At 44.1% G+C, this 22633-nt stretch overlaps 1 protein-coding gene and 1 long non-coding RNA gene across 7 annotated transcripts in view; both read left to right on the top strand.

Moving 5' to 3' along the window:
• The window catches only part of LOC144316024 (uncharacterized), a 50004-nt gene extending 38080 nt beyond the window's left edge, over window positions 1-11924 (top strand). The window contains exons 3-4 of one of the 3 annotated variants that reach the window (XR_013381772.1): window positions 8191-8327; window positions 10830-11924. This is a non-coding gene — a long non-coding RNA (uncharacterized LOC144316024). Of the gene's footprint in view, window positions 1-3768; window positions 4549-8190; window positions 8328-10829 lie in introns of those variants that run through there. The other 2 variants (XR_013381773.1, XR_013381774.1) reach the window with 2 other exon arrangements.
• Window positions 11925-13410: 1486 nt separating this feature from the next.
• On the top strand, window positions 13411-22325 carry ZBTB18 (zinc finger and BTB domain containing 18). 4 transcript variants are annotated; one of them, XM_077901413.1, is made up of 3 exons: window positions 13556-13571; window positions 16014-16097; window positions 18498-22325. In XM_077901413.1, exons 2-3 carry the CDS (start codon window positions 16085-16087, stop codon window positions 20078-20080), a joined length of 1596 nt encoding a protein of 531 aa, XP_077757539.1. In that variant the 5' UTR covers window positions 13556-13571; window positions 16014-16084; the 3' UTR covers window positions 20081-22325. The 4 variants fall into 4 exon arrangements, with proteins under 4 accessions (XP_077757541.1, XP_077757539.1, XP_077757540.1 ...); XM_077901414.1 differs by lacking the exon at window positions 13556-13571 and adding an exon at window positions 14404-14786 and having other exon boundaries at window positions 16015-16097; XM_077901416.1 differs by lacking the exon at window positions 13556-13571 and having other exon boundaries at window positions 15964-16097; window positions 18498-19185; window positions 19298-19442.
• The last annotated feature ends 308 nt before the right edge of the window (window positions 22326-22633 follow it).

The raw sequence follows: 22633 nt of genomic DNA, 5'->3' as shown, positions 1-22633 counted from the left end.
CCATAGAACGTTTCTACTTATATTTCATTGTCCAAAGCTTATCATCTAAGTATACCTATCTGCAAAGGAAGCCAGGAAAGGTAGTTTTTAATTGTAGCAGCAATGTACCTAGTGAAAATGGAGTGTTTTACTGCTGACAAAGAAAGGGATAGACTTCCAGGAACCTCTACTACATTTGGTGAGAATGAACTTCTTACTGTGAGGGGATCATTTTGGACATACATCTGTGTATATACATATAAATTTTTGTTTATATTAGATATATGTAGTACATATAGCTTCTCATTTCCATCCTCATCTCAGCCCATCAGAATTCCTCTAGAGTCAATGAATGAAGTATTGTCCAGTGTTTGGGGCATAAACAGAAGGATGGCAGATGACAAGAGATGGGTAAAGATACTTTCCGTGTTGTATATCAGGATGCACAAAAGAATTAGTTACAGGGTCTACAATTGTTTCAGTGTAAGGAGGACGAACATTGTGATTGTGGTATAGCTAGTGTAAGGAGGATGAACATTGTGATTGTGGATTTATGGATAGCTAGTCTCTATTCTGAGTCTGTTTGTGTGCAGTTGTGTGAGTGAATGGTAAGAACTCACTGTACTCCATTTCTACAAGGTGCACCATCGTGTAGCATCATGGAGAAACTGATAGAACAAATAAATATTAGAGAACTGTCTTTCAATTAGGTATGTGGTAGACCCCTTTCTTTATCCTGTTTCCTTCAGGTGTACCATATTTTCCAGGAGTATAACACATACACTGGGTTCCCCTTTACTTCCTATGATGTCAGTAATGCCCTCCTCCTGTGTAATAGAGTATTTTTGGCCTTAAAATTGTATCTATCCTTCTCCCTCATTCTTTATCCACTCATGTAAATTCTAACACTGTATTTGCCCATGTGGCCCCCAAAGACACAGAGGAAATGTTTCATAGATTCAGAGATTTGGGGTTTTGAGTGCCTTTGGACATCAGGTGTTGGCAAAGTCCAAGAAACAAGGCCTTAATGAACAACCTGCCAGCTTTCCAAAGGACTATGCTTTCCAAAGGGCTACTCTTGGATTCCCCACTAATTCTGTAAGGAAGGTACATGCTCGCCCTGTCATCTGTCTTTATAGAGGTAGTGCTTGAGGTCCTGATACACTAAGGTAACTCGGGTCCAATCACAGAGCTAGTGGCAGCCTGAGGCCCCCTGCAAACTGCCTGCCACCAAACCCCACGCCTAACACCACTACATGCCACTGTCTCCACCATGACTCACCACCAGATCCTTGATCCCCTCGCGCTGGTGTCAGTGAAGTGCCCTCTTGGAGCACTGCCTGATGTGGGGCAATCCCTTTCTGGGAAAGCCTACCGTCTAACTGGGAAATAACAAAGTGCTATGAAATGACTGGAATGCCAAATATCCTGTCCAGGGGTGCCTGGGCGGCTCAGTCGTTGAGCGTCTGCCTTCAGCTCAGGGCGTGTTCCAGGGGTCCTGGGATCGCGTCCTGCATCGGGCTCCCTGCATGGAGCCTGCTTCCCCCTTTGCCTCTGTCTCTGCCTCTCTCTGTCTCTCATGAAAAACAAAACAAGAAAAAAAATGAACCCCAATATCCTGTCCACCAGAAGACCCTGGTCTCAAGGCCTGAAACGGCTCAGGGACTGTGCTTGACTCTGTGGCCGCTAACATCCTTTCATGGGCCATCTTGCCTTCCGAGGACAAGAAGCACCCATTGGAGGCACAGATTTGGTGGAGACTTTTCATCAGGCAGTTCCATCTTGCCATGAATCAACCACTAACCATTTTCACGTGCTCACTTATTTACTGCCCCCTCCTCCTCCCAAAACATTTATTTGCAATCACGTTCATGTATTCTGGGCACTGCGAGTCAGTTCAGTTAACAAGGAAGAAGGAAACCGATAAAGATATTGTTAATGGATCTCTTTGTGCATAAAAAGAACTCGAATCTTCCCTCCCACATGCTGTCCTGAATTCCCCTTTTCCTCCTTCTCAAAGTTTTACTTTTTCTCAAATGTCTGTGTATGCCATATGACAGTGATTTTCTCTGGTAATTGCTTTATTCTTTGCTAAGAACCTTTACAATGGTGAACTCCTACAATACTTATGTGTAAATTAGGGCTGTTCCAAGGCAAAAACTGAACCTTTGAATATAAACCTGCGCCATATCTCCCTCGCTGTGAATGTGAGTAGAATTTCTGACTGGTGCAAACCCCCCGCCAAATCCCCTCCTTTAAAAAAAAAAAAAATCACTCCTTTTTTTTTTGCATCTATGGTTTCATGCCTTTGGGTTTACAACACAGGATCTCAGAGAGGACAGATCATAAATTCATTTCAAAATAATCGGCTTACTAAGGAAGAGTATATTTCATTCTTTTGTACACAAAAGTTGGGTGGAATTCTATATAAATGCAATTCTAAAATCCAAGCGTTCTCTGGCTAACAAGGCTCATGAGCAGGCTGGCTGTGGTGCAGGGGGTGGCTGTGTCCCCAGTAGCAGGGCCCAACATAAGAAAAAGCCACACACCTTATCTGAGGGGCCCCCAAAGACAGGATCGTGCTAGCATAGCTTTATTTTGCTCACTTGCAATAGCAACAACAAAATGATGCCGCAGACGCAAACTGCCATGTCCCACCCACACCATCTGTCCTGCGCTGTGCACCCACAGCCCCCTCATTCTACAAATTAATCTTTCACACATTTTTTAACAAAAAAAGTGTTAATGTTATAAAAGAAAAAAAAACAAGGAAAACAGAAAGGGCTGTGTAGAAAATAAATTAAATTTAAATTTGATGGCAGTTATGACTTTTTTTATTGACTATAAGAGCAAACAGTCACATCAAATTGGTGCCACTGGCATATCATTAAAACTACAGGGCACCCTTAATGATCTCTGACAATGATTGCGTGTGTGTTTTTTTTTAAATATAGCATGCACATTTTGTCCAATTTGGGCTCTTTTTTCCTGTTGCTTTTGTCCTCTTTCTGAGTGGATATTATTCATGAACTGAGCCTTTATTATCTATTTGGCCATCTGCATAGCATTGGCCATAGTCCCCTGTATTGTAATTTTGAGTGAAAAGGACTATAGGAGATCACAATACTAATACTACTACTACGAATAATATGCTTTAAGAACCCAAAAGTAAAAAAATCAAAAACAAAAACCCAATTATTTGTGATGGAGGTAAGGTTTGAAGACACATATAGCAAGGAGGTGGGGGCACACAGAAATCACTCCATTTGCTCATTTAGGATCATAGAATCTGGATATTCACTCTGACCAAACTGGCACCTACTTGCCTTGGTAACAGGCAGTTTAGAAAGTGATGCTCCTTCGAGGCAGAATGTCTTTGAAAGGGAAAAAAAAAACATTTTTTCCCTTACTTGTTTCTCTCTCCTTTTCAGCAGTCCGCACATCTGTTAGTGGAGTGGCAACCCCAAACAGTAGCATGGCCCTGAAGCTATTAAGATTCTAAAATTTGAATATTCATGTTTACGAGGCATTAGGTGCCTTGTTTTAGTCTAGCGAAGGAAGATTTTAAATTAAAATATAAGGACATACTATTTCCAATTAAGAAAATTCTGTGCTAGGAAAAATGAACTGACTGAAAACTTGTATAATTGCTTCATTTCCTAAAACTTTGCCTAGTTTTATTTGGTCTTCATCCTTTCTTCTCCCTCCTCTTTGATCTCTTCTTCTCTTTCTTTCTGAAAGTCTCTTAATCAGTATTAGTTTACCATTTTTTCCCTTTCCACTTGCCAGATCTTTCCTGCAGCCACTAGAAGGCCATCAAGGTCAGCTGACTAAAGATGTATGTGGACTAGCCTGGAAACATCTTCCTGAGAAGAGCAAACACACAAGACTATAATGATTCATGACAGTAACACTTCAGTTTGAAATGAAAATATATAATAATCTATTTGGTTTTTAATGTTCCTTGTTTTTTTCTTGTAATTGTTTCCTGTTAAATTTGAGGACTATGCAATGAAAGTGATGCATACACACACACACACACACACATACACAGGCGTGCACACACGCGCACACCTCACATGCACGTGCCATGGGTTTACTCCCAAAGCAAGATGAAGTCTGTCAGTTATCTCATGATTTGGAAAATGAATTCTTTACTTGCATTCACAAGTGACTTAAAATAACTTAAAAAATTTTGTCTTCCCTCTCCAAATTGGTTCATGTATGTATATAGTAACAACCTATATGGCATAAAATGTTCATATTTGGAAAGTTTGAGCTAATCACTTTAATATGCATATTGACTTACCTAAAAATAATGAAGAGTTTCTAAGACCAAGAGGGATAACCCAGTTTCAAAATTAACAACTTGTTCATGGTTGGTAAAATTTAGGCCATATGTTTTTATTTATTTTCATATCCATTTAAAATGTATGTTGACGGTCTGTTGGTCATTTAAAAAATGAGTTAATTTATTCCTTCATTTTTAAGACAATTTTAATTATGAGTATAACAATAGCCCAGACATACTAAACACTTCCATCTCATTGAATGGTATGGAATTTTTATTAACATTATAAAATATATGTTTACATATCAATATTGTATATGTTATATATTATCTGTAGAAAATAAAACTATAATGTTATTTCTTACACCTGTCATATGGTTCCATTCCCACTACATTGGTGTGATAATCACTGATATTTTTAAACCTTATCCAGATGTACATTTGATAAAATGGTACAGACTTCTCTGTAACAAACTATATTTCCAGTCTAAATCTTTAAAAAAATAAAAAATAGAAATCTACCCCTCACACAGAAAAATGCCCAGCCTTGAGCATTCTTGTTTGAGAGCCAATGTTTCTACTCTTGCAGCAGAACAAGAATAAAGTGATTAAAGATCATGAATTCAAATATAATCTTGTAGATATATGCTATAAAATAAGTACTTTTAATAATATTAAAAGACACCATACTTGTATGAAATGGTTTGGGCCAATATCACATGCTTTGACTCTGCTTTATTGCCCTCTTCCAACACACCCCCAACCACCCCCAAGTATTATTTGCATGGAACATCATCCGAATGCTAAACATTAGTTCTTAACCAGGGCTGAGGAGTGTTCTAACGAGGAAGCCGGAGTCAGAACAATGAACAGGGCCAGGAGTACTCACTCATGCTCACCCTCCAGGAGTTATAGGATTGTTTTGAGAAGCACAATTGGAGTAATGAAGCACTAGTGTGCTTAGGTAAAGTGGCCTCTTTTTGGATATTTTTGTAGCTGTTTTAAGTGTTACAGATTGCTAATCTCAGAAGCTGTGTGAGAAGAAAGGATCTCAATCAAATTTCGGACCAGATCCCTCCTTATGGCCGTGAGAGTTTGATTTTCATTTACACAACAATAAATGTAGGCATAAGGGTTTGAGATAAATTATGGAAGCCCTTTAGCCATAACCATTACATTCTGCCACCAAATGAGCTGCTGTTCTCACTTTGTTTTATGGACTCTGCGTAGCCTGTGTTATTGTATCTGCCAAATAAAACCCAGCAAACCATGCAAATGAAAATCTAATCTTTTATATTTCATAGTGACAGGATGCACCCATATATACAGTTTTATAGATTCCTCTGCACCAGATTTACTGCTATTAGGACCCTACTGTCTTAGTATGATCTGTAGGACGGGAAAATATCCCTTGCTGGGAGGCTCCTTCCTTTATGTCCACCAGTGGCATTTGTACCCAGTTGGAGCTACACTTGAAAAGTCAGCAATGATTCCTTTCATTCTATGTCTAACTTGTCTGTGTGGTTCCGTTGAGATCATGGACTTTGCCCTTAAGGATAAAGACCTGGTAGGTTGTATTTCTTTCAAGGCACAGCAGATTTTAATTTGTTGAAAAACAATGGAGGCTTTTCTTTTAGTTTCAGAGTGGCCTAAATATCTGAAGAACAATGACTTAATGAATCGATGACTAACTCGTTCTGCAACTCACCAATCTCAATCTTGGGCCTTGAACAAGCCACTTAGCCATTCCATATAAACATTCTTCTCCCAGTTGCAAAAATAACAAAAAAATTTCTGCCTATAAGAGGTATTGCTCAATAACTCATTTCTAAAATGCCTCAAAGATGAAATACTCTTTACATATGCTAGGGAATTGCTATGATTCTACCAGAAGTAAAGTCTGCACCACATCCGTCTGGGTTGTTTCTCTCCTGGGTCAGAGTACTCCCAAGAAAGGAAATGGACAGTCTTCTGGTAATCTGTAGAATCAGCCGTACTTTTCACTTTTTCCTGAGTTTGAAGGAAGCAGTTGTAAATGTAAAGCACCGCTATTCCCTCCAGCTGGAAAAACGTAAAGGTGTAAGTTCTTTCTTTCCATCCTTCCCTTCCTCCCTGCCTTTCCCACCTCCGTCCCTCTCTGCTTACAAATCTTTCTTGAATGTGTATTCTATGTCCAGCACCATTCTGGGTGCTTGCTAAGGGTACAGTTGTTACTTTCATAGAAGATGTCCCCAAATGAGGGGAGCTTAGATCCTATTGAGGAAGATAGTAAACAAAACATAGAGTCAATATCTTAGATCATGGCAATTTTTCCTGGTTCACCTGATTCCAGCAGTTCAGTCTTCTCTCTCTTCGATGCTAATTCATGCATCTGGTCATAATCCTGGCCAGATGTTTTATATGCAGGCTGATGTGCTTTGTGCCAGGCCTTATGCATGCTAGATGTTTAGTGACTGTTGAATGAATGAATTTCTAAAATATGGTTAGTTATGTTGATAAGTAGTTCATATTCCTCAATGAAATGTCAAAACCTCCCCACCATTTCTCCATAGGGTCAAACCGAATACCATGTAATGAGTGTGCTCTGAAACTCGGATGCTACGTTACAAGAGTTCATATCAAGCAGGTCTTATCAGAAAAACCAATAAACTAATGATCTAGAGACATGTGCTCGCTCACACACTTATGCAGTAGGCAGTTGCCCTGACGGTGACAATTTAATGTCTTAGGAAGAGTTAAATACCAAGTATATTCTAATTCTCTTTACCTTGGGGCTGGCTATTTCTTAAAGCAGTATTTAAGGACAAAGAGCAAGATATGAGCTGACAAAACAAAAACAAAAACAAAAACAAAACAGTGGCATAGGATCAGCAGGGCCAGGAAGGAATATCGACATCTCCGTATATTTACCTTGTTGCCGCTACCACCTCCACCAGCACCACATCCACAAACCAAGGCCTCTAGCCACAGACCACTTCCTTCTGGGATCTTTCCTTTTCTTCATCTCTCTTCCATTATCCCTCTAGACTGCCACCATCTTCTCACTGTTCTTTAATAGCCCTACCTCTCCCCTATGAAGCTCTTATTTCCTATGTTGCTCTTCTCTCTTAGTATTTCTGTCTAAAATGCTCTATTATGCACGCATCTTTGTTGACTCTCGTTGCTGTTCTGTCTTAGTGAGCTTGTGTTCCTGCACCTGTCCTGTATTCCACGAGCTAAGGCATGGCTTGGCAATGTGGACCGGTTGTCAGTTTCTTGTTTTTTGAGGGTTTTTGACTCACAACCTCCTATTTATTTATTTATTTATTTATTTATTTATTTATTTATTTATTTATTTATTTTTGCTGTGATCTTGTTGAAAAGCCTCAGTTTTGTAAAAACAACTTCAGAGCAATGGGTTCTCACTTAAACACGTGCCAATACATTAAAGGTACAGAGCCAGGGAACAAAAGCTTCCCGACACATAGAAGAAATCTGAAGCCTGTTTTCTCTGAGTTCATATTCAAGAACCACTTTTCCTATTGTCTCCCGTAAAGTCATTACTGCAGCTTCAATTTAAAATGCTTATTTTTACTGAGTTTAATTTAGATACACATTTGCATTGTAAAATGAGTACTTTAAAAATAATCATTTTAGTCTTAAGCATAAATGCTAGTTCTTTGTGAGGGAAGTAACTTCCTGAGTTGCATGTTATCGCTAAGGGCGAAGTAAATTTCTGGAGTGAGATTTTACCTTCTGTCTGCTCTTATTACCAGGAATAGTTTGAATTTGGTATGTATCAAGACTTTTGCATTAAATGTATAGAATTTCTGTGTAAGAAAAGATTTTTATTAAGACAGTTTTATATCATTTTAATAGTTAGGATCGGTATGCATTTCTTAGCCACTGCACAAAAAGTGAAATGTTGTCTCTTTGTCTAGTGTGTTCACAGTGACATTTATACATAATGAAGTCCTGAAGGGAGGGATGATCTTGCCTCGTGTATTGCTGGCACCTAGCACACGGTGGAAATTTGACGAGACCCATGAAAGGGAGCTCCACATTTCTCTAATGTATTGTAAGTTCTCAGTAAATAATTTTGGGATGCATCATTTTCCTTTCTGCCCACTTAAAGTCCAAGAAAGTACTGCATTGCAGGGTGGAACAAACATAAAAGGCAGGAAAAACTTCTTCCTGCAGTGAAATGTGGACAGGCAGATGTTTCTTTTGGTTGGAAGCACACCACTTGGCACCTAGTAGGTGCACAGCGACAACACCTACTGGAAATCTAATTCTCTTCAGCTTTTCTAGCTAAGTTCATTTGCACTGAATTTCTACAAGCCCCAATTTAAGCAACTGAATATAATTAAGAATATTAGCATTTACATATTTAGAAATTTTATTCTTTCATTTTGAACAAAACAAACTACCCCTATTGACTATATATTTTACAGAATTTTAGGACAAACAGAACTCAAAGATTTACGTTATTAAAAAATGGGGCATAAATATCAGAGGTTCATATCAGATCTTTCTGCTATAGAGTCTATTCATCTGGAAAAGTGATATGTTTCATCAGATTAATTTTTAAAAATTAAATCTAAAAAAACTCCACAGATTAAATGAATGCATCTTCTACTGATCCGAATTAATGCAGCCTCCACAGCAACAGGACAATTCCAACATCTGGGTGTTGGAGTTTCTGTGTGATTTTTCAAGGGCAGTAGACTTGTCCATCCCAATTTATTTTGTTTAGGAAGAGTAGAGGTGGGCAGTGGGGAGAGAGACAGAAAATTAGAGGTGTGGGTGGCTAGTCTGGGTGTCAACCCAGCCTAACCTATCAGCCTCCTTCACCCATTATGCTGTCTCTGGATTTATGATGGTCACATAAAAGCACTGGAAGACTGTATCTTTTGCTCCTTTTCTCCCCTTAACCCTCAAACAGGGTTGAATTACTGGTGTAGGCTCTTTCTGCTTTCAGTGTAGGGGGTGTATGGGTCCCCAGCGCCCTGTATAAATCTGCTAAGGATCTTTCATCAAGAGTTTATGATAATATTATTTCTGTCGTCAGGTCTGAGAATCAGGATGAATTATCTCTTATTTATGGCTTATCATAGTTGAGGAATTTAAGAAATAGATTCGAGTATTACAGCATTTATAACCCAGAGAATGATTTGGTATATAACATGTTTTGCAGAATTATAAACATACACATTTTTTAAAAACCATGCTTTGGGGAAATATGCTCCCTGTTCACGTCATTATTGTAGTGTGTGTTCCAGTTTGTTCACCTACTTTTTTTAAAACTATGGTCTCAGCTGTGATTCTGTGTCTTTTTACCTTTAGGCCATTTCAACCTGTTCATTTCTGAAAGCCAGAGAGAATGGGAGAGAGAGAGAGAGAGAGAATCTAAACAAGTTAATAGAATTTCATGTGTGCTATGACATTGAAAGAGTCTGGGCTTAAAAGAAGCTTTAACACGTTTCAATTCAGTATATTTTTTCTCTCTAGATTCAAAATCAGGTTAACCACTACCCACATTTTGTTACGTTTTATAGATCTTATATGTAAAATATTGCACTTTGGAATATCTGGTCTTTTATTTTTAATGCTTGCCTCCTTGACTTTTTAAGAAAAAAAGACCCCAGTTATACTTGAAGTTTTTAAAGCATACAATTGCAGGGATAACTTTTTTGACATGACCTATCTCACAAAGTGTTAACAAAGATGTTAAGTTTTTCAGAGATTTGACCTGTGGTTCACATTTAAAAGTCAGACATTCATTTTATGGAGTTGCCCATCAAATTAAATCTTTATTTGGTCTGTCAACATTTTATAGTGTTAGATTGTTATTGTTTGAAATCCATGTATTATTAAAACATAAAACTTGTTCTCTGGTGAGAAATCTAACCATGAACGGTTAACTGGCTCGTGTCATTTTAAATTTCAGGACTCTTAGAAAAGTATGCATTAACTGTTAACTGTACAGGATTGGGATTTTTTTCAGAAGAAAGTAATGGTACATTTTTCTAATAGTTTAGAGATTGTACTTTTTACACTTTATTTCTCCTCACTGTGGGAGAGGGAAAAAAATATTGGCTTTCAAACTCTGTCAAGCAGCTTTTTTTTTTTTTTTTTTTTTAATCTTGTTAATTTGCTAAGCCTGTTGGGTAGAGGTAAATAGACCCCACTTTGAGGAGCTTACCCTGGGGGCTATTTGGGTCTGACTTCTTACTTTCCACAGTTCCAGTGAGCACTCAGTAAAAATAGTAATTGTTCTGTGTCATGACACCTCTGACATCAGTCTTGTTTTATTTACAATTTGTATGCTGATGATTTTCCAAAGATGATTAAAAGGATCATTTTTGTAGTAAGTTTATGACACTTTCAAATAAATTCAGAGAGTAAAACATTTTCTTAACGTAAAAAATGGGGCAGAAAAAATACAGCCTCACCAGGGGCCGGGGGAAGATGATTGTAACAACTGAATATTACATTTAGCTCTGACATTCATATTATATTGTTGTTTAGTCTCTCCGTTGTTCCAGATTTTTATACAGTCACACCATTTCTTTCCCAGCTCCATTTAAACCCCAGGAAGGAGAGAACCTGCCTCTTGCTTTTCTGTTCATCTTTCACATCCCATCAGAATGCCTTTCTTGAACACAATAAATACTCCAGAAATGTTTTTATTGATTCTGACAACGTATGAATATTCCATGCATTTTCATAAATTTATAAAACCCTTTACATAATTGAGGGATGACATACTTGCTTCCTTAAATATCCATTTAATCTATATTTTCTGGCTACACAACTCAGCTCTCAAAAATGAATTCTAGTAATGACTGCCCCATCTAGGAAACAATGCTCACAACTTCGGAGGCATCGACGTGTCAGACCCCTGGCTCATCTCCGGGGCTGTTATTCTACTTAGGTAATTAAACCCTTTGGTACAGCTGTGATTTTGCTCTCTATGCCACAGAGCTAAGTTTCCAAACTTTTCGTGGAGGATCTAATTTTCTCACGAACTTATTAATATCCTGACACAATAGCTTCATGTCTGTTCATCCAGAGATCTGTTATTTTCCTTATTTTGAACTTTTCTTAGGTGAGGAACAGCTCTGAGAATGCAAACATTTTATTCCTTTTTCCTTCCTCAACTTGTTGGCAAAGCATGTGCTCCTTTTCACATTTTTTTTTTTTTAATAGTATGTTGCATCCATCAAGAAAATTTACAAATTTCCCTAACTGGAAACAGAGCAAACTGAAATTGGGCCTTCTACCAATAGACTAAAAGATCTAGAATTCACCAAAAGCATACAACGGTATGTTTCATGAACTAAGGAACTAATTATCACAGGATGGCCTTGATCTCAGTGATCCATCCCGAGGGCATGTGAAAAAGCCCAGGAAAGAGAACATCGGATTGTTTCTAACAGGACAGCCCAACTGTATTTCAGCTCCAGGAATGTTACGTGCTCCTGTTTGGACTTCATTAGTAATTCAACATGTCTGATTTGCCCACACAATGCTCTCAACTTAGTTTACCCATTTGACCTGGAACAAAGTGAAAGCACATTTTGCTCAGTTGAAAGGTCTCCTGGCAAGTTGGTTAGCAACAGGCTTGCCAGTCCCGGTTCAGTTAGCAAAGAATAAACACATTTCATGTGACAATTACTAGTGCACTGACTTCCTTACTGTGCAATTTGCTATTGTACATTCTTGAACCTTTTTTTTTTTTTTACTTGCTGCTCCACTTTGTCATCCCCGCCTCAACAAGATTTGCAATTTCTTGCGAAGTCTCTACATTTCTCCGTTGCCGTGATGGACCCAATTTCATAGCCAAGAGGCAGGATCAGATAAAAGTTCCTCTGGAGGGAGGGGACAGCGGCACCGCAGTCTGTCTCACATCTTCCCTCGGTGGCTGAACGCTGTGGCTTGATACGTACCAATTAAGGAATCCGGCTACGGCTTCCACAACTACCAATTTTACTGGAGTTCTCTAGAATTTGGTCGCTTGGGAGTGTGTGCTGGTGAGAGGGCGAGTGCCCCGGGGCCGCGGGGGCCGCAGGCGTGTCTCCCGGAGCCAGACCTCGTCCGGGGAGCGACGCCCCGACTGGCCTCCCGGAGCCCGCGGCCGCGGCGCCCCGACCTGCACCGGGGGGCGGGGGGCGGGGGGCGGCGGGGGGCGGGACGGAGCGCGGGCGCCGCTCGGTTCCGCTCCCCGCGCTCGGGCGGGCCACGACTGCGCCGCGTCCCCCGCGTCCCCGCGCGCCCTGCCTCCCGAGGATACCTGCGCAACTCGGCGCACGCCGGCCCCAGCGCTTTTAAAAGTGTGTTTCTGGTGGTCACGGTGCGCCCCGAGAAGGTCGCGCCGCACCCCCCCGGGGCGCGCGAGGCCCCGGAGCCCGGAGACAGGCCCCTCCCAGCGCAGCTGTCGCTGCCGCCTGCGGGCTCCTTTCACTTTCTCACGGCCAAGTCACCCAGAGGGGCGCCGCTGCCGCCGCCGCCGCTGCGCCCGAGGACTCCGCCCCGCGCCGCCTCGCTACCGGCCCCCCGCCCGCCCGGGCCCCGCCCACCGCAACAGCTCCTGCCCGCGATTGGCTCGCGCGAGCGGCAGCTCCGGCCCGCCTCGCCCATTGGCTGCGCCCTCCTGTCAGTCCGACGGTCGCCCGCCACTCCCCCCGCCCTCCCGCGAGGCCGCCCTCCCATTGGAGGAGGCTGCGCGCTGGGGGCGGGCGGGGAGCGCCGGCCCAGCCGCTTACGGTCAATCGCAGGGGCCCAACGCCGGGAGGGAGGGAGGCAGGGGGAGGAGAGGGGCGGGCCGAGGCCGGGCGGGGGGGAACATCTGGCCGGCGCCGCCGCGTGCGTGCGTGGTGCGTCCTCCCGCCCCCTCCCCTCCCCCTCCCCCGCCCGCCCCCCCTCCCCGCCCCCCCTCCCGGCCGGCGGCTCCGCGCTCGCTCCCTCGCTCGCTCCCTCGCTGTGTCTGGCAGGCTGCGGCCGCCGCTGGGCTGCTGCCATGGGGAGCCGTTGAGAGTGGGGCCCTCTTCGCTCCGCCGCGCTCCTCCGGCTGCCAGCGGGGGTGGGTGGGAGGGAGGGAGGGGGCAGGGGGAGCGGGCGACGGAGCCGGGATTGGGGGGCGGGGGGGCCGGGAGGGAGGGGGGCCAGAGGAGGAGGAAGCCCACCAAGTCCGGCGGCGGCGGCGGCGGCGGCGGCGGCGGCCGGGAGGAAGAGGAGGAGGAGGCGGAGGACGCGGCGGCGGCGGCGGCGGCGGCGGCGGCGGCGGCGGCGGGGACGCGGTGACTTAGGGCCGCTCCGTGTGAGTGCCGGCGCCCGCCCCGGCCCCTGACCCGGCGCCCCCTCCGCGCCCGGCCCCCCTGGCGGGCGGGGGGCGCCAGCTGTGCGGCCCGGGCCGGGCCGGGGCGGGCGGAGGGCGGGCCGGGCCGGGCCGGGGGCGCCCCCGCGAGTGGAGTTTAGTTTGTGTGCTCGGAGCGGTTGGGGCGGCGGGGGGCGGCGCAGCTGCGGGAGGCCGGGCGCGGGGACGGGGCCGCCGCAGCTGCGGGGTCGGGCGGGGTGCGGGCTCGCCGGCTCCGCGCCGCGCCCCCGCCCCCCTCCCCGCGGCCGGTGCAGCTGCGGCGCGGGGCGGGCTCCCGGCCCGTGCAGCTGCGGCGGCGCCTCCCGGGTGCGGAGGGCGGCGGGCTGGGGGAGGGGGGCTTGGGAGCCGCCGCAGCTGCAGCGGCGCCCGGGACGGCCGCGGCTCCGGGGACCGGTGCAGCTGCAGTGGCGCCCGGGGGGGAGGGGGCCGGCGGGGGAGGGGCCCCTCCCGGGCTGGTGCAGTTGCCGGGAGGCCCCGGGGGCTCGCGCGCCGCGGCGTCGGGGAAGCGGTAGCAGCCACCCTCCTCCCGCGGGCTGCTTCTTACGACTTTTCTTTTGTTGTTGCCGTGACCCGGGTCTGTTTTCTCGTCTGCTGTGGAAGGTGTTTTCCTGCTGCACCGGCTCTCCGCCCTCCACCTCCTTCCCTGTGGTTTAACCTTCCTCTTTCCCCGTGTGTTTTATGCACGGCGAACTACGTGGAGATTTGCATTTCTTACCCACTCCCCCCCACCCCACCCCACCCCCGGCCCCACTCCGCACCCTCGCCCCCACCCCTCGGGAGAAACAGAAGCCCAGCCTCACAGTCCGTCCCTGGACCCCGCGGTAGCAGGACTGCGAAGGGGTTGATTTGTGGGGTGGGAGTCGCTGGCCCATTGCGGTGCTTGGGACTCATTAAACTGTCACTCACCCCCCACCCCACCGGGTAAATGGGGTGATTAATGTCTGATACGTTGGAATGGGGCGAGGGCATTTGTGGAGAATAGGTTGTGTGGCTGGGAAGGAATGTGGCTCCCGAAGAGTGCCTCCCGCAATAGGCGTTCGTCATCCTGTCATTCACCGCGAAGTTAGAGAAAGTTCGGTCTGTGACTTTGGCAGAGCGAGGGAGACTGGACGGAGACGCCGGTGTTTGTTACTGGTTAACTGTGCCGCGGTGTTCGGTGAGGACCGGGCGGTGACCTGCAGGGCTGCGACGCTCGCGCCTCGGGCCTGCGCTGCGCCTCGCCCTCCCGAGCCCGTGGGGATGGCTTTGACATTCACAGATGTCGCAGCGCCTTGCAGGGCACGGGGCAGCCCAGCCCGGGTTACGTTATGATTTCATCAGCCATTAGAAAAAGACCCACAAAGTCGAGCTGAAAAGTTCCCAAACTTACTAGACTTGCCCCCCCCCCTCCTTCTTACTGAAAGCTGAAAGGTTTTCTTGTGATCACGAAACATCACAGAGTGACCCAAAAAAAGATTGTTATGGGACACAGATCAAGGGGAAGACAAAGTTCTGCTTTTTTTTTTTTTTTTTCCTCCCCTGAGCGGAGAGTCAGATCAGATATGCAGGTGCAGTGTTCATTTTAAGCGGCCGTAGCAGGTTGTATCAGTTTATTAATTTGTCTCATTGAACTGAAGTACTTTCCAGGATTTCAGAAAGTGCAGTTTCACCTTGTTGATAGTGAGAGTTGAAATTTGCATGTAGTGGCAATGTAGAAATTTTATTGAGTAGGTTGTAGGACACAAATAGTTAAAATTAAGAGGGAAATAATAAGGTGAACCCGGCTGTAGTAATAGTTCTGTATAGTCTCCCAGCATTGAGACATGTATGCCATTATCTTGGCAGGAAAAAAAAAAAAAAATGAAAGTACCGTAATAATGTTGAAATGGGACTGGAGATGTCAATTGGGTTGGTTTAAAAATATCCCTAAGCTGCCTTTGAAACTAAACGTTGGAGTTGAATAAAAGTGAATCTGGATTTCCTGAATAGCACCGTGGCTTGAGTGTGCTGTCAGTATGTGAGCCAGTCCACCAACTTAAGACAGAAGTGTTGCTATTCCATAAATACAGTAGAACTCCATATGCTGAGTTTTTCAATTTCTTTCTGTTAGAAAGTTTGGAAAAAAAGGGAGACTTTGAAGTATTTTGTTTATACTAACAGAAGAGAAAAGTTCTCCTAAGAAAAAGCTGGTGGCAGGAGTGTAGAGGAGTAGCATATGGCATTAAAAGGAGCACAGCTGGAGGTAGCATTTCCATCTGAACATGATGTCAGAGCAGCTGACAGCCTGCCATCCCTCAGCCTTTTATTCTAACACACAGACAGGGAGTTAGTGTGTGCGGATCTGTGGTGGAGAAGGTATCTTATTCCTCTCTAACATCATCTCCACTTTGCATCTGTCTCTCTTAGTCCGCTTTTTTTCCACCGATGTAACAGACCTGGAGCCAGCGAGACCCAGAGGAAAGGACTTAATCAGGTTTATGTGTCCTAAAGGTAGGAGTAGCAAGAGATTAGATTGAGCATATTTCTGTTTTGGTGTTTTGTTGATTTAATTAAAAAAATCACATTACTTTTCTAACCCAGTTTAGGAATAATATATGAAACCGAGTATTAAATGAACATCTTATTGGAGTTGAAAGTCTTGGGCTTGTGTAGTTTTAATTTTTATCCCTTTTGCTCGAGCAAGTAAATAACTTTAATACACAGAAATATTTCAAGTTTTGAAATGTTAAGAAAGGCTTTGAGATGTTGCTTTTTGAGATCACTTGGGATTAAAATGCTTTTTGTTGTTGTTCACTGCTATTTAGATTCCTTTTGCTTCTGGGGTAGAGGGGGGAGAGAAATAGTAAACTGTCTGGAATCCAGCATTCAAACTTATATGAGAAGATTATTCTAGCTAAGAAGCTAGATTGTTGTGTAATTAATTCCACTGTGAAACTTTATTCTTCAAAACATTCAGCAGCACTGCTGAAACATACAGCTGTAGTGCTTTTGAAACCGAAGGTTTTTTAAAAAGGGGGAAAAAAAAAAACTTTTGTCCCCAGGAGAATAGTTTGACTGGTTTCCTCATTTCTCTTTCAGATATATATTTAAGAGAGCTTTTATTTCAGCATAACAATAATTATTTGCAGGAGTTTTTGTGTTAGCGACTAATTTAGAACTTGTAGATTTGAGCTGCCTGAATTGGCCAGACAGCTGTAATCGCACTCCTCTATTCTTAATCTCTTTATCTGGGCAGCAGCTGCCATATGGCCACAGTCAGCTGGATCAGATGTTTATAAGCTTCCTTCTTCGGCCCTCTCTGTCCTCCCAGCCTCCTAATTTGATCACGGCTACCTTGTGAGCTGCCCTCCAATCTTTATTTTTAGCCCTCTCAAGGATTAGGATTGATGTTAGCTGTGGGGCACTTAAAGTGATTGTATTGTAAATCTTGGTTTATTCTAGCGGTGGCATCGTGCGGAAGGTATTTGGGGGCTAGGATGAAAGTTTAGTCCATCTTGGACAAAGTGGAGAGAAAGGGAGGTAATTTCTGGAATATTAAATTGCTGTGTGTCCGTTCCCCAAATGCACTCTGTGAGATGGTTGGTGTGGAACCTCGCTTCTGGTCACAGGAAAGGGGAAGTCGCGTTTTCTTGATTTTTTTTTTTTTTTTTTTTTTTTAAGGAGTTGAATTTTGACCCTTTGTACATCTTCTCCTTTCCTCTCCCTCCATTTCACCCTCCTTCACCAGAAAACAAGGGCAGCAATGCAGATTTGAAAGAATAGAAGCTAGTGGGAAAACAAAATATATCAAGTTTTATTGAAACAAAGTATTTTCTGTTGAATGAGGTAAGGCAGAGTCAGAAAAAAAAAATAGTTTCTCTTTTTCTTGCAAGGCTTTTTTTTTGGGGGGGGAGGGGGGTGTTGAACCTGTACAGCTTTTGAGTTTCATTTGAATACGATATGCCTTCATTTAAAAGTTTGAAATAATTTCAGTATGGAATTCATTTGCTTTGCACCGGATCAAAGTTTAGATGAGAATTTGCAGAGTTAAGAGAAGCCCTTCTGGTTCCTAATATTCTGGATATACAGATTTTACAAAGAAATGTTACTGTTTTTTTCCCTCAATTCATTTAAAAAATATTTGGATTTGTTCATAGTAAAGATGATCTTTTCCATCTGTTGGTGTAGCTCTTTCTGATCTCGTACATGTGTGCTCTACCTGCAAATCCTAAGGCATTAACATCTGTTTTTATACACAGGGCTTTTGTTGTTGTAACACTCTGACTTTAAAAGTGAGTTGTTTGCTAATTTCTGGGCTAATTATGCGATTTCATTTTTTTCCTCCTTGATTCAGCCAGTGTGTGTGTTAAAATTGTGCTTTCTAAGTGCAGTCATGTATCCAAAGTAATAAAATAAAAAGGACGGTCAAACAAGTTTTTGTGAATCTTATAGAATGTGTTTGGGACTTTTCTTTGTCTGTTCTATGTGCTGTTCCCTTTGAAATTAAAGCTGTTTTGTAGGTTTTGTGGGACATGATTTGATGAGTAGGTTCACTTCTTCTGAAAGAGATCTCAATTCTTAATCTCGGTGAGAGACTGCACTGAAATTAAGACTTTTAAAACTTGCCTGAAAGTTCCAGGAAGGTGAAGATGCGTCAGGGACTGTTGGGCTGGGACGAGCAAGTTTGAAAAGTGCACTTTATTTTTTCTTTCCCCCTTCTCACGTTTAGGTTTTGTGCGAGTCATCTGGTAGTCCCCGGGTCAGAGCCTGATTAAAATTCAGGGACTGGTACTCGGGCGGCCAGAGCCGAATCACTGTCACTATCTTTTTTTTTTTTTTTTTTTGCACGGGGCTAAAGCACTGGAAAGTTGTTCCTGAGCAGGCTCTCATGAGAACTCTCTCTCTCCCCAGGTTATGAAGACAGTATGGAGTTTCCAGACCACAGTAGACATTTGCTGCAGTGTCTGAGCGAGCAGAGGCATCAGGGCTTCCTTTGTGACTGCACTGTTCTGGTGGGAGATGCCCAGTTCCGCGCGCACCGAGCTGTACTGGCTTCATGCAGCATGTATTTCCACCTCTTTTACAAGGACCAGCTGGACAAAAGAGACATTGTTCATCTGAACAGCGACATTGTTACAGCCCCGGCTTTCGCTCTCCTGCTTGAATTCATGTATGAAGGGAAACTCCAGTTCAAAGACTTGCCCATTGAAGACGTGCTAGCAGCTGCCAGTTATCTCCACATGTATGACATTGTCAAAGTGTGCAAAAAGAAGCTGAAAGAGAAAGCCACCACGGAGGCAGACAGCACCAAGAAGGAGGAAGATGCCTCCAGTTGCTCGGACAAAGTTGAGAGCCTCTCGGACGGCAGCAGCCACATGGCCGGCGATCTGCCCAGCGACGAGGACGAGGGCGAAGACGAAAAACTGAACCTCCTGCCCAGCAAAAGGGACTTGGCGGCCGAGCCCGGGAACATGTGGATGCGCTTGCCCTCCGACTCGGCAGGCATCCCCCCGGCAGGCGGGGAGGCCGAGCCACACGCCACAGCAGCTGGAAAAACAGTCGCCAGCCCCTGCAGCTCCACAGAGTCTTTGTCCCAGAGGTCTGTCACCTCCGTGAGGGATTCGGCAGATGTTGACTGTGTGCTGGACCTGTCTGTCAAGTCCAGCCTTTCGGGAGTTGAAAATCTGAACAGCTCTTATTTCTCTTCACAGGACGTGCTGAGAAGCAACCTGGTGCAGGTGAAGGTGGAGAAAGAGGCTTCCTGTGAGGAGAGCGAGGTTGGCACTAATGACTATGACATGGAACATAGCGCTGTGAAAGAGAGTGTGAGCACTAACGCCAGGGTACAGTATGAGCCGGCCCACCTGGCTCCGCTGAGGGAGGACTCGGTCTTGAGGGAGCTCGAGCGCGACGACAAAGCCAGCGACGACGAGATGATGACCCCGGACGCTGAGCGCGGCCCGGTGGAGGGCGGCATGGAGAGCAGCCTGCTGCCCTACGTGTCCAACATCCTGAGCCCGGCCGGCCAGATCTTCATGTGCCCGCTGTGCAACAAGGTCTTCCCCAGCCCACACATCCTGCAGATCCACCTGAGCACGCACTTCCGCGAGCAGGACGGGCTACGCAGCAAGCCGGCCGCCGACGTCAACGTGCCCACCTGCTCGCTGTGTGGCAAGACTTTCTCGTGCATGTACACGCTCAAGCGCCACGAGAGGACTCACTCGGGCGAGAAGCCCTACACGTGCACGCAGTGCGGCAAGAGCTTCCAGTACTCGCACAACCTGAGCCGCCACGCCGTGGTGCACACGCGCGAGAAGCCGCACGCCTGCAAGTGGTGCGAGCGCAGGTTCACGCAGTCCGGGGACCTGTACAGACACATCCGCAAGTTCCACTGTGAGTTGGTGAACTCCTTGTCTGTCAAAAGCGAAGCCCTGAGCTTGCCCACTGTCAGAGACTGGACCTTAGAAGATAGCTCTCAAGAACTCTGGAAATAATTTTATATATATATAAATAATATATATATATACATATATATACATAGATCTCTATCTAGTTGTGGTACGGTCTAAAAGCAGCCTTGTTTCCTGGAACTAAAACGTCGGGGTGTTAACTCGGTTTTGCACTTTAGAGTAGCATGAGACTCTCACTAATTTAGCATTCTGGTAAAAGAGACTTTCGAGCAAGTCGGAGACTAGAGAGGGCTTTTTCTTTCGAGGGGGTAGGGGAAGGAAGCCAATAAGAACCTTGGAAACAACTCGTCCTATCACAAGATGCTTTCACAGGGCTTAATTTTGTCGACACTGCATTGTCTTCTGAGCGCTCTCTCTCTCTCTCTCTCTCTCTCTCTCTCTCTCTCTCTTTTTCCACTTTGTTTTGGTTTTGTGTTTTTGTTTTGTTTTGGTTTTGTTTGGGTTTTTGTTTTTTCCTTTTCAGAGTAGAAATTCCCTCCAGTTTTCTTAGCCTCTTTATATGTCACAAATTGCATGAATCTTTTCTGGCTGTTGGAAACCTGAATGCTTTTAGACCCAAATGGAAAATTTCTGAAATGCTGGATTATCTATTTTTAAACAAGCAGTTGACTTAAAACTTTCTGTGGCAACTTCTGGTTTTCTGACGGTTCCCAATGAGAGAAATTCTGAAAGTACACTGGGATCACTGGGACGCTGTCTTTGTGAAGGTTTGCTTGGGATGAAAAAGGATATTGCAGCTTCAGCAGTGTTGAACTGTGTGTTGAAAAATGTGAATTACTGTTCTTGTATACTGTAACTGATTACACGGGCTGGGGGGGGTGTCAAAGAACTTGACAGGTTGTGTTGATGCTCTTAGTTGAGTCTTGAAAAGTAAATATTAACGCTACAGAAATGCATGAGTTTCAATATATTTTTTGTCTTTGTTTGCATTGTATAACTTTAACGAGTGAGTTTAAAATTATTTAATTTCCTTAGAAAAAAAATAGCACCGTTTGGGGAAAAAAACTGGTGTTATGAAGAACGTAAATGCACTGTTTTTATTTTTATTTTATATAATTTAAATTGACTTTCCCACTGTCCTTAAGTTGAAACTGTTAAGCTGAATAAAAACTTAAGCTGCAAATTGATAACTTCGCTACATAACAAGGAAAATATAAATGTTTACAAACGGCTTAAAGATTTGCATGTGCAGTGTGCATTTATAACAAACTTCTAATTGCACAAAACCCATGCCAGCTCAAAAGTTTAGGTGTACACATTTACCCAGTTGAGCATTTTTAGAGTAACTACTGCACAAATTGACAATAGGTCATTCTCTCTCTTTTTTTTTTTTTTTTGGGGATTTTTTTTGGGGGCTCCCCTTCTCTTTTTCTTCCTTCTTCCTCACCCACCCACCCTCCCTCCCTCCCTCCCTCCCTCTCTCCCTCTCTCCCTCCCCTTCATTCCCCCCCCCCCCCCAAACTCATGAAAAGATTCTATGGACTGAAAAAGCCCCGGGCTGAAAGGACTGGACTGCCTTGATTGACGTGGGTTAGGTGGGGAAGGGGGTTAGTGGACTCTGTGTATCGGGGCAGCAGAGGCTGCAGCCCAACGTGTGGTTTTCATGACCAACACGCAGGGCAAAAGCATTTTGCACAGTGTTTGTTTTCCTGTCTTGCACTTACAAATAAGGTCTATGGGAGTAGCATGGAAAACGTTTGCTGTTTTTCCCTTTTTTTTTTTTTTAATTGCTTTTGTTTAAAATTTGATCGCCTTAACTACTGTAAACATAGCCTATTTTTGTGCTTAAGATACTGAATGGAAAACTCCATTGTGTGTTGCTGGACTGTTTTGGAAATATTTGGTCAAATGTGTGTTAATTTGGCTGTAATGGCATTTAAAGCAAACAAACAAACAAAAAAAGCTGTGAAAATGGCCTTGGAGCATTATTTTTAGTTACTTGAAGAGTTTTTAGTTTTTTTTTTTTTAAATACAGTTTATGTTAAAATAATTTTTATTAATTTAGAAGAGACAATCAATGTCTGAGAAAACGGACTTTCTTTTGGATTTTCTTTTTTGTGGTCATTGTGAGTGATTGCTTTTTCCTTTTATTAGTTTCACATTCTTCCTTTGTTCTAAACCTTAGACTGACATCTAGCTTTGACAATCATAGTATGTTTTATTTTCCTGAGGGGGGAATAACTTATAATGCTGTTTAGTTTTGTACTATTGGTGTGTTGGTGAATTTTTAAACTGTGTGCTAACTGCAATAAATTATATGAACTGAGAACCTCGTGTGTGTTATTTTCATTGTGATTATGGACTACATGGATCTTCAGTACGCATTGTACCGGGCGTCGTTATTTTCAATATCCATCCTGTCCCGGGCTTATGAAATTGTTAGGATGCCTTAACTCACTCCGGTGGAAATGTGCAAACATTTTGGCTCTCAGTCATTTAAGATACTAACGCACATTTTAAAAATGTGACCCATTTTCTAGCACCTAGATCAAGAATGTTAAGATCATTCATTCCCTAGAAACTCATGAACCTCCAGAACTTCAGGTGGCAGTGGGGGTTTTCCCTAATACGCTGTGC

This window comes from Canis aureus, chromosome 6 (genome assembly GCF_053574225.1).
Source record: "Canis aureus isolate CA01 chromosome 6, VMU_Caureus_v.1.0, whole genome shotgun sequence".
In the NCBI taxonomy this organism is placed as follows: domain Eukaryota; kingdom Metazoa; phylum Chordata; class Mammalia; order Carnivora; family Canidae; genus Canis; species Canis aureus.
Note: the sequence above shows the minus strand (reverse complement) of the source record. Positions and strands in the feature narration are given on the sequence as shown.